Source organism: Oncorhynchus gorbuscha, linkage group LG07 (genome assembly GCF_021184085.1).
Source record: "Oncorhynchus gorbuscha isolate QuinsamMale2020 ecotype Even-year linkage group LG07, OgorEven_v1.0, whole genome shotgun sequence".
Taxonomy (NCBI): Eukaryota; Metazoa; Chordata; class Actinopteri; order Salmoniformes; family Salmonidae; genus Oncorhynchus; species Oncorhynchus gorbuscha.
This window is the reverse complement of record NC_060179.1, coordinates 74,057,644-74,069,327: the sequence shown is the minus strand read 5'-3', so window position 1 is coordinate 74,069,327 and position 11,684 is coordinate 74,057,644. Positions and strand designations below refer to the sequence as shown.

At 44.9% G+C, this 11,684-nt stretch overlaps 1 protein-coding gene across 1 annotated transcript in view; it reads right to left on the bottom strand.

The window, feature by feature from the left end:
- Positions 1-1,338: 1,338 nt before the first annotated feature.
- The window catches only part of LOC124039044 (mediator of DNA damage checkpoint protein 1-like), a 67,937-nt gene continuing 57,591 nt past the window's right edge, over positions 1,339-11,684 (bottom strand). The window contains exons 8-10 of the mRNA XM_046354925.1: positions 9,090-9,222; positions 4,662-7,625; positions 1,339-4,573 (exon numbers count right to left, since the gene is read on the bottom strand). Coding sequence (XP_046210881.1) covers positions 1,910-4,573; positions 4,662-7,625; positions 9,090-9,222 — 5,761 coding nt within the window. The 3' untranslated portion in view covers positions 1,339-1,909. The remainder of the gene's footprint in view (positions 4,574-4,661; positions 7,626-9,089; positions 9,223-11,684) is intronic.

The following is an 11,684-nucleotide window of genomic DNA, read 5'->3' as shown; positions in this document are numbered from 1 at the left end:
TACATGATTCCATGTGTTATTTCATAGTTTTGATGTCTTCACTATTATTTTACAATGTAGAAAATAGTACAAATAAAGAAAAACCCTTGAATGAGTAGGTGTTCTAAAGCTTTTGACCGGTAGTATATACTGAAAAAAATATGAACGCAATATGTAAAGAGTTGGTCCCATGTTTCATGAACTGAAATAAAAGATCCCAGAATGTTTCCATATGCACTAAAAGCATATTTCTCAAATTTTGTGCACAAATTTGTTTTCAATGTATTTATTTAAATGTCCTTATGAACTGTAAACTCAGTAAAATCTGTGAAATGGTTGCATGTTGCGTTTATATTCTTGTTCAGTATAATACTTACTGACCATACAAAGATATGAAAAGTTGAAGCATTTTCTTCAACAGTTCCCATATGGCCAACAGGGGTCAGTATACGGCAATATTGTACAAATAAAAGGCAAACTACCATATAGCACAGGAAAAACATATACAGCCAACATTAGATACAACATGTGGCTCCATGTAGCGTCATCCCTGGTATCTGCTCTCAAACAGCAAACCCCCTTCCAAAATAGCTGACCAATGACACGTTTTCCAAGGGTCCATATCTTCAGTTGTTAATGCTCATACAGTTCAGCACACAGAATGCCACGGTAACGTGCATGCATAGTCTTAGTTAGAGAAGTTTCGGAAACAAATGCTAGTTCAGAAAAAAAACAAGGTGAAAAGGCTCAACAAGAATTTTGCTAAATGTAAATGCTACAGGCAGCTACAGCATGCAATAAGCAGGTAATGACCACACCAGACCATTCAACTTTAACGGGAATCAAATAAGACGAGAAGGACTGGATCAGAGTTACAACATAACAAGGCAGGTGTAAATATCTCACACGCATTGCAACGGAAAAAAACACCTCCTTTGTTAACTCAGACAGTATTTGTAAGTTAAACAAAGCTAGCATAACATCAGTTATAAGGCTACATCTCTGAAAAGAAATATCCCCAGGATCTAAAAACAAAAAGACATTAAAAAGAGAACTCATGGGAATAACAACCCATGATGGTGGTTTATATAGTAGGAAGACGGAGGAGACTCGGGAACATGGAGGGAAGTTGTGCATTAAGACGCACAAATCCACAAATATGGTGCAGGTCTTGAACAAATGACCAGATCTACAAGATAACCGGAGAAGAGTTTAACCTGTGAAGGACCCCAACATGACAACGTGCGCTGACCTGCACCAAATCCATATCTAGAAAGCTCCCTTTCTCACTCTTCCTACAGTACATGTGTCTGTCAATGGCCAGAAAACTTAGTCTTCACCTGTTGTCAACGCACATCTGATAAATAAGGCACCTGATCACAAAGTCACAAACTCCTTGATTGCGAGATGGGCGGGAGACATTGATGAATATAGGCTATAGTTCCAAGAGAATGTTCAGTGAAACCTGAGCTGTGCTACAGTCAGAGAACATCATCATTTATTTCGTAGCAACATGGTGCTGATGTTGTCATGCCAGTAAACCTCCCTATTTTTCAAACCGTGGAATAGACACTATGATATAAAAAACTTGGACAAACAAAGGTGGAGGACCTGGCATGCTGTAGTCTGAATAACTAATCAGCTCTGCATCAAACCCCAAAATAAAATGGCTTACATGTTTACAATGCAGATATACCCTTATAATAAGATACATCTCCAGGCCAGTTAGACAACACTAAACAAGACAAAAGCACTATTTTTCCTCTTTCTTCAGCATGTCGATCTCCTTCCAAACGATCATTTACCAACACCGCTTGGGAAGTACACACAAAAATAGATACTACCAGTCCTTTCTATTATATTCCAGAAAAAAACAAAACAACTAAATGTCATCAGATTGGCTGTTACAGTCCATGTCTGCACACAAGCTTTATTTCTGTAGGGATGTCCTGGTGCGCTTGGCTGGAGTCTGTGGGCTCTCCTGGCTTCTCTTTGTGGCACCTTTAGGAGTTCCGCTCTGAGCAGGTTCACTGGCTCTCTTTATGGCAGGCTTAGGGCTTGTACTAACAGTATGTGTAGGCTCCAGAGCTCTCTTTGTGGCACCCTTAGGAGTTCCACTCTGAGCATGTTCATTTGCTTTCTTAGTGGCAGGCTTAGGGCTTGCACTCTGAGGGACGGAGGGGGGTGGAGTGGCCTCCATCTTCCTCTGTGACCTAGTGAGAACCTGGTCAGGAGAACCTGGTGCTTTGACGTCCATGTTCTGTTGAGGAGTCTCTGCAGCACTTTCAGCGCCATTGCGCTCAGTACCTTTACTTTCAGTGACTTTAGTCTCAAAGACTCTACTCTGAGAGGGTCTCTTTGTTTGACCTTTTGTTGCCATAGTCTTATCCACCACTGCCTTCTCTGCTCCAACCTGCTGCTTGTTAAAGCCTGTCTTCAGGACGGTGGCAGGAGAAGGGGTGTTTTTCTGTGCTTTTGGAGTCATTACTCTTTGGGGAGACCTCTGTGGTGATGCACTCTCTTTCCTACTGAGATCTCTTAAGGTTCTACTGCTTCTGCTGATCTTGACTGATCTCTCCAGGACAGCAGCTTTTACTGGAGGCTTTCTACTAGGAGATGGCTGTGCTCGCTCTGTTTTTACTACACTTGTCTCCTTTACACATTTATCACCAGAAACGGATGATTTCTGCCTCTGGGAAATGGCCGGTTTCAATTTTGACGGTTTTGCCAATTTTTTCTTTGGGGGTTTAGAGGGTTTGACTTTGGAAACTTCAAGCTCTTTTCTTGGGGCCCCTTTCGGATTCTTGGAGCTCTGTTGACCTTGCATCTTCTCCCTTATATTGGAGTACTTCCTTAGGATCCGGGCGCTGGCTGGGTTCTTGGCCTTCACTGAGGCCTTCTGGCCATCGGCTGGTTGTACCTGTGCCTCTGCAGAGGAAACATAGGCTTTGGTGGAGATCCGGGTAGCTGTAGTCAGCTCTCTCTTTTCCTTCCCTTTGGGCATACTTGTACTGACCTCCTGCTCCAGGGCTTTAGCAATCAGCTTCTGACTCTTGGGGTTGCTCTTCACAGGGGAAGCCATGGCAAACTTCTTCAAGTGTTTCTTCAAGCGCTCAGCTTGAAGGCTAGGGAAGACCCCTTGAGATGGCCTTTGGGACATACCGGGGAAGAGCAGCTGGGTCTCAGAGGGAAGACGCGTGTTCACCTTCTTTACGATGACCAGCGATTGGGTTTCTGTTGACTCCATGTACCAGTGGCAAATGCTGGCTAGGTCCAAATCGTTCTTGAAAAGCATTTGAACTAGCGAGTACCTCTGATGATCCGAAGACTTGGGCTTGCGAACCCTGCGCTTACTCTTCCATATCGCTGCCTGTCTGTCTGCCTTATTTTTGTGTCTTGGCGTTGGATGTCCCTCTTTGTCCATCTGGACCCAGCCTCTTTGCATCTTATCGAACCTGGTGTTCAAAGAGGAGATTTTCTGTTGGTTTTCCACTACATCCAGTAACTCCAGGAACTTGTGTCGAGTCTGTACTGGAAGCTCCAGCTTGGGCAGGAGGAGAGGAGTGACTGAGCTGGAGGGCAGAGGGGAACTGTCCAGCAAAGGTGATTCCCTCAATGGAGACTTGATGATCCTCTCTGATTTGAACCTGATTGGTGATGGGAGTCTCACTGGGGATTTCAGCCTAATGGGAGATGCCACTTCACTCCATTTCTCAGCTGTGATTGGAGCACTGGTCGAGGGTGTGGGCGACCTCTGGGCCCTCAAAGCTGACTTTCTGTTCTCCACTGGGGTCGGTGGGGTTGCCAGGGTAATGGACTGGCTGGCCACGTCCGTTTTACTACTCTCACTCCTCAATGGCATTCGCCCAGGTTTGTCTGAAGCACTGCTGACGGAAGACCTACTGGAACATTCAGATGAAGTTTTGTTATCCATTAAAGTTGGTGCCTCTGTCTTCTTTTGCAAAGTAGGTTCCTCTGAGTTTTTCAGCAAAGTCAATTTTCTTGATTCTCCATCCTTTTTGAGAGTTCTTTTGCTTCTTAGTGGACTACTTTGTGTGTGGGCCTCACTCTTTTTAATGGTTGTACCCTCTGTGAGAGCAGAATCCTCACTGCTAACTTGCTGACTCTCAACAATTTCAACTTCCTTTGCTACCATCATTGACGACCTGAGCTTCGGTCTAGTTTGCACCCTAGTTTCCTCTGCTGTTTTCTCTGTCTCGCTGGGTTTGGCATTTGGAGCTGGCTGAGCTTTTTGAACTTTCAGCTCTGCAGAGCTCTGGGTGACTGCACTGTTTTGATGAGATGAAGGGAAGAGATGGGAGACAATAGGAAGAAGAGGATAGGCAATGGGGAGGGAAGGGTTGAGCTCAGTGGAGGGGAGTGGGAGGGAGGTAGACGGTTCTGGGGCAACAATAAAAGTAACAGCCCCTTCAACAGAAGGGGAGGCGACAGGGACGAGAGGGGAGGCGTCAGGGACGGCAACAGGGACGAGAGGGGGGGCGACAGGGACTAGAGGGGAGGCGACAGGGGCGAGAGGGGAGGCGAAAGGGACGAGAGGGGGCGACAGGGACGAGGGGGAGGCGACAGGGACAGGGAGGCGACAGGGGGGAGGGGGGCGACAGGGACGAGAGGGGAGGCGACAGGGACGAGAGGGAGGCGACAGGGACGAGAGGGGAGGCGACAGGGACGAGAGGGGAGGCGTCAGGGACGAGAGGGGAGGCGTCAGGGGCGAGAGGGGAGGGGACAGGGACGAGAGGGGAGGCGTCAGGGACGAGAGGGGAGGCGTCAGGGACGAGAGGGGAGGCGTCAGGGACGAGAGGGGAGGCGTCAGGGACGAGAGGGGAGGCGTCAGGGACGAGAGGGGAGGCGTCAGGGACGAGAGGGGAGGCGTCAGGGACGAGAGGGGAGGCGTCAGGGACGAGAGATGAGGCGTCAGGGATGAGAGATGAGGCGTCAGGGATGAGAGGTGAGGCGTCAGGGATGAGAGATGAGGCGTCAGGGACGAGAGGGGAGGCAACAGCTGCTGCCTGTTGCAGTCTGGCAGATCTGAGGGGTTGTCTGGACTCAGGTCTCCTGGAGGAGTTGATTGGTGTGTCTAGGACTTGAGGAGTGTCAGGAATGCTCTGGCTTGCTGTTATAGGGGCAATAGGGGTCCTTGTGTCAGACATGTTCTGGCTTGTTTCAGCAGGGGTCTGTGTGTCAGGCAGGTTCTGAGTGATTTTAGCTTTAGGGGTTCTTTTGGGCCGTATGGACACAGGGCTTTTGATCACTTCAGCTGAAGAGAGTGAGACTTGAGGAACCTCTGGCATGTTCTCAGAATATTTCTCAGATTGTTTCAGGGAGGCCTTGGTGAGGCGCTTCGACGAAGGGCTTTTGACGCTTTCCCCAGCAGGGATCGGGGTGAGAGGAGTCTCAGGTGAGACTTGTGGAATCTCAGCCGTGTTCTCAGAAGGGTTCTCAGTCTGTTTCAGAGACGCCTTAGTGGGGCGTTTAGTCTTAGTTGGAGTAGACTCTGGGGTGGTTCTGGCTGGCCGTTCACGCAAACATCTGTCAGAATGTCCAATAGGTCTACCATTCACATATCCACATATAATCATACTCTCTGTATCAATCACTGCAGCTTCCTTCACCCTTGAAGGAATCACTCGTGCTGGAATACCCTGTTTTTCAGAACGCCTGAGAGGCAATTCTCTCTCAATTGCCTTACTGACCATTTTAGAGGACGAATCAACATGTGTCTTTTCCTCTTCAGGCACATTGTCGCCATCGCCTGGAGCCAAGTCTGGTTCAACCTCGCCCGTTTCCTGCACGTCTATCCTTTCACTCTCCGCGGGAACCTCCATGCCAGCATTTCCTTCTCCTCCAGAGCCCTCAGACAGTTTCTGGTCAATTGAAATTTGAGGTTCCAGAGGCATGGCCTGCTCTTTGTCAACTGCACCTGCACCCACTACCTCTTTGTCAACTGCACCTGCACCCACTACCTCTTTGTCAACTGCACCTGCACCCACTACCTCTTTGACAACTTCACCTGCACCCACTACCTCTTTGTCAACTGCACCTGCACCCACTACCTCTTTGTCAACTGCACCTGCACCCACTACCTCTTTGTCAATTGCACTCACTACCTCCTTGTCTTCATTGCTCTCCAGGGAAGGGGTCAGTGATGCAGATTCCTGTTGGGTTTCAGAGACAACTTTCTGGCCCTCTGGCACACTCTGCAGCATATCCTGGCCAAGCTCAGCTTCTTCTGATGTCTTGTCCTGTAATAAGTTTACATCTTTCCCCATCACCACCTGCTCTGGGTTTTCACTTAAAACGATGTAATTGTGTATACTGTTTAAATCCTGATCTGGTGTCTCGACCACAGTCTGAGCTAGATTATCCTCTGGTGCTACGCTCCGCCTTGGCTGCTCCGAGTTCTTCCCTGTACTCTGCTCGTTATCCACTGGGGGACTCTGTGAAGGAGGTGGAGGGGCAGTCTGCTCTTTGCACTGACTCTGGTCTGTCTGACTAGTCTCAACAATCAGTGCCATCTCACTGGCTGATGCTGCTGCAGCCTCCACATCCCCCGACACCTCACTTTCAGCTGGAAGCTCAGAAGGAGTTTTCTGACTGACCGTCTCCACAAAACCTTCAACAAAAGGCATATCCACAAGAGGTAGTCCCTCAGGCTTGCCAAGCACCTGTTTAGGTGTGACCAGAGTGATGGGCTCTGGCATTGGAGCGGGACAGTTGCCACTATCATTGCGGGCAGACGTCTTAGCTAATGTACGGACAGTCTTCAGCTCCCACATTTCTTCCACATACATGTGACCTCGGGTGCTTTTCCTGGCGTTGCGTCGAGGGAGCAGACGGTGCTGCCGTTCCCGGAAACACTCTGTGATTGGTTTGTCGATGTAGACGATGTCGCAGTGGCCGAGATCAGGGTCGGTTACAAACCGACACACTGAGGAAGTGGCCCTAGGCCGATGGTAGGAAGAACCCTTTATGGTCTTCCTTGCTGTCCCGGGGGAAACTGGGGGTATGTTGTTGGGGGTCTTTTCAGGTGGACTTTGTTTGACCAGCGTGTCTTTGGTATGTTCAATGGAGCCTCTTTGTCTTGTTGAGCGATCAGCATGATCGTGCCTTTTCACAGAGGAGCCTTGTCCAGCACTGTAAGTATCTGCTCTGGTTGAGGAGTCAGAAATGCCCTGCGTTTCTTCCAAAGTACCGGCGCCAGCAGGAAGAGAGGTGGTGAGCACACAGGATAGCTTTTTACCATCAGCCAGGCTGCTGGACTTCATGATTTTGATCTTTAGCGGAGCATGGTCACTAAGACGTTTACTCACACTGTTATCTGCGCTCCTGAACAGTGTTGCCAAAGTCTTAGACTCCCCTGGGCCAGGTTTACGGAGATCCAAGACCGGTCCAGCGGCCCCAGAAACATTTCTTAACACAGCAGTCTGCTCTGGGGCTACCAACCTTTCTTGCCCCTCCGTCGATCCTTTTGGAGTGGAAGCCAGGGGAAGTTTGTGACCAGTCCTCACCCTCTCTGGGGTCTGCAGGCAAGGTGCAGGGCTAGGACCCTGGAGGGCTCCGTGCTCCACTGAGCAAGAGGGTTTGGAGGCAGAAGCTAGCGAAGTACTGGAGGAGGATATAGCCTTAACCTAGAACAAGAACCACCATGGGGTTATTCAATACCTCAGTTTAGTTTTTACATAGACAAATCCAGAGCACTGTATAGAGTTTTGCCATTGAGGTTTATGGAATTGTTGAATTTACACTACAACTATAGATTTAGGAATTAGAATATTAGAATGAACATTAACCTTATGACAGTATAAAATGGCATCCATTTTGGTAAGGAAGCTGGTCAACCATGGTCAGCCAGTGCTGTGATACAATGGTGTAAAATATTATTTGCACATTACCTTTGCTTGCTAGCCAGACAGTTTTAGTGGAATGATTCCAAATGTTTTCAAATTAACAGCCAATATGCCAACATTCCATTCAAACAATGCAGTCAATCGGCTGAAATCAGTTGATGACAGGACTTAGACAAGTTGTAAATCCGACAAGTACTGATATTGTATCTTATAATGAGACACATCATTCCAAGAAAACAAACATCCAGACATTTATTGTCTGTTTACATATATTTTAGTGCAGGGATCATCAACTAGATTCAGCCGTGGGACGATATTTTCTTGAGCGCATGGTCAAGGGACCGGAACATAATTACAAATAATTTGCAGACTGCAAATTGTCCGCAAGAAGCCCAAACATATATAATATTTGACTAAAACATGATCATTTCAAACCTTGCTTGCATTTGTATACAATCAAATATCTCTCTACGATGCGTAGGCATACTGTAGAACAGATTTCCTAAATGAAAATTCCTTGGAGCTGATTCGCCAGTGTTTTTATAGTCCAGCGATAACACAAAATAAAATAAATAAAATGTTCAGAAAACTTAGGGAGAAAAATAAAATCACTGCCAATTGGCAGTTTTAGAGGCTATTTAGACAAACAAAATATTGGTGCATAATTGTCATAAAACCTGTATAAACTGTATTTATAATTATAGAACAATATTTTCAGGTGACAATTTCTGAAACATTAAATGCCTTTAATTTCCTGTATAAGTAAAAAGCAGGAAATGCATCACCTAAGCCTCTATAGCCATTCATTCAAATTACACTGGTTTGGACTTGGAACTTGGAACTGAGGGTTTATGTCAGAGATCCTATTAAATTACTAGAGGCTATGACTACAACAGTCTATGGCTGCCATGTTAGCGCCTCAACATTACATGGGGAACATTTCAATAATACTATGTACTAGAACAGTATTCAAAAAGTTGACCCAACTCTCTATATACATGGCTCTGGACAAAACAATCACTCGACAGTACCTCTGTCTTATTTACCTCCTCTGCTGTGCGGTATCTTCTTGTTTACGTATTACATTTACATTTAAGTCATTTAGCAGACGCTCTTATCCAGAGCGACTTACGTATGTATGCATCCTCTGTTGTGTGTGATTTGCGATTTACTTACAGGGAAAATAACTTTCTGTAAAATTTTACCGAATTGAAAATGCACAATGAGAGTAATGCCTATACAGACCTCTGTCTGTAGGAAGCCCAGAGCGTCGACAATCTGCCTCTGGTGGTGCAGACAGAGCTTGGTCATGAACTCCTCCAGCGTGGAGGTGGACTGCAGGTCCCGGGCCTTTTCTGTCGTCAGCTCCAGACATTCACTGCAAGACAAACAGGACAAGGATGTTTATATCGTTGTCATGAATATACACGTACGCTTACAAAAAATGTCCAAAAGCATATGAATTCATTTTCAATCAAAGGTTATTAGAAGGATAAAGAGAAGTCAAACTCAAGGTTAAAACATATGAAGCCCACATGGATTATGAGAGTTGTAGCGATAGGTAGGGTGAGGCGGTATGTCTTGTATACCGGGGTATTTTGAAATACCCACAGTATGATTTCAATACTGTAGAATATATTTTTTTTTAAATGTGGATATTTCTACTTTTTCCAATAAATACCTGCAGTCAACTTACTTACTGACTTTATTGTCCCCATGGGGACATTTTGTTGCAGTGTCATGTACACGTTTAAAGTTCCGTTTAAATACGATAGGAAGATTAGCCCAAGCTATTTAGGAAGGATATCACACCTGGCACAAATGATTGTGTAGATGTTTTTCCTGCCGAGGGGTACCCTATATCTGTGCCCAGAGGGGAGTAGTTCACTAGTTTACAGATTGTATTCTTTATTTCAGCCAGTTAGATCATGTTTCCATGATGAAGCTTACCGGTAGTTCACCAAAACAGCTGATTGAGTGAGTCATGTGTTTGTTTACAATGAAGCACAACCAGCAAACAGAAGCTTCATGAGGCGAGTGATACCTCTGCAGCGCAATTTAGAGAGGTGATCAAGTTACAAATTCACTGCTCATGTTTGTCAGCAACACATCTTAGTTACTTAATAGTTCTAACTAAAGATAAATTCTCTCCAGCGGTGTATTCGGTTTGCTAATTTGCTAGCCAAGTGACTCGCTTGCAACATCAAGCTTCTTGAATCTTGGTAACTGAAGAGACATTCCCCTCCTAGATTAAGATCCCTGCTGTCTAATAGTTTTGTGTGTGCAGCAAACTGAGTAGCCCTTTGAAAAACATGCATAACTTCATGAGCTGGGTTGTCTGTCCTTGCAATTAGTTTGCATGCGCTCGTTAGCATTTACCTAGCATCCGCTATGGGAATTCCTTAGTATTAATTAAATTATGTTTTGGGGGCTTCTTTTTTTATTTTATTTATTTTATTTTATTTTTTTAAATGTCGCCCCTTGTATTTACCACCGGTAATACGGTGTAACCAAGGATGGCACAGGCATGCTATGAAGGTATGAAAATGTGAATAACGCCCAACACTAGCTGTAGGTACTTAATGCATTTATCCTGCTGGATGGCAGCTTCTTAAATCCCTTTCCCTATGAAGATGATTAAAGTATTCACAGCACCCATCTAAATGAATTATTTTTCTATAGTTCAGAAAGAAATGCTATCATGAAAATGCAACATACAGGGCTGGGTTACATGCTAAGAGAAAAATGATATGGATATAAATGTGAAGGGATACAAACTGCCAGAATAAACATGGGGAACAGTAACTGACCCACAATTCAATCACGTTCGGTTTTTGTAAACCCTAAACCAAATGTATTGATTTCACTTTGTCCATGTCAGAATTTCCATCAGTCCAGGATATCCTCACATTCAATCAAATCTATAGAATGAACATGGATCCATGACAACAAAGAAGCAGTGGTCATCATCAAAGCCCGTCTGTTGGTCCATCTTGCTGACACCATTCCCAGGTAATTATTTCATAGACAGAACCATGAGGCTTATCATCCACACTGCTGGTGGAAAATGTTCACATGTTGATACTATTGACACACCAGAGTTTAACAAGAGTTAAGGCCGAAATATTGTTCGAGTTGCATAAAAATATAACTTAATATCAACCCAATTAATGACTGAGTCAGACAATGGTCCTTCTGTAGCTCAGTTGGTAGAGCATGGCGCTTGTAATGCCAGGATAGTGGGTTCGATCCCCGGGACCACCCATACGTAGAATGTATGCACACATGACTGTAAGTCGCTTTGGATAAAAGCGTCTGCTAAATGGCATATATTATTATTATTATTATTACAATATGACCTTTATTACCAGCCACGGTTTCTAACTGTGTGGGAGGAATGAGACGCTCATGAGCATTGTTAAATATGTCTTTAGCAAAATACAAGTATTCACAGAGTTGGCCTAATGAGACATTTGAAAGCAATGAGTAGCAGTGTATAATTAGATACACAGTATTTAGTATTTAAATACATTTAATCTAGTCATTTTATGAAACAAAAATCAAGGCCATTACAAAATTTTGAAAAATCCAATGCTAAGTGTTTGTTTGAAAAAGACAACAGAGAACATTACATTTTCACAAAATTTATTAGAAGAATAGGTGATTTTAATAAGTGAATATTTCGTCCAGTGAATTTGACCTGTTACATTGTTAGAATTCATCTTTTTCAAAATGGCATGTTTTTCCTTAAAGGATACATTGAGTAAATTCACACAAAGACAATCATTGGTGCCCCGGGTTCAATGCAACACACACAAAATGGAGATCATATCAACCACT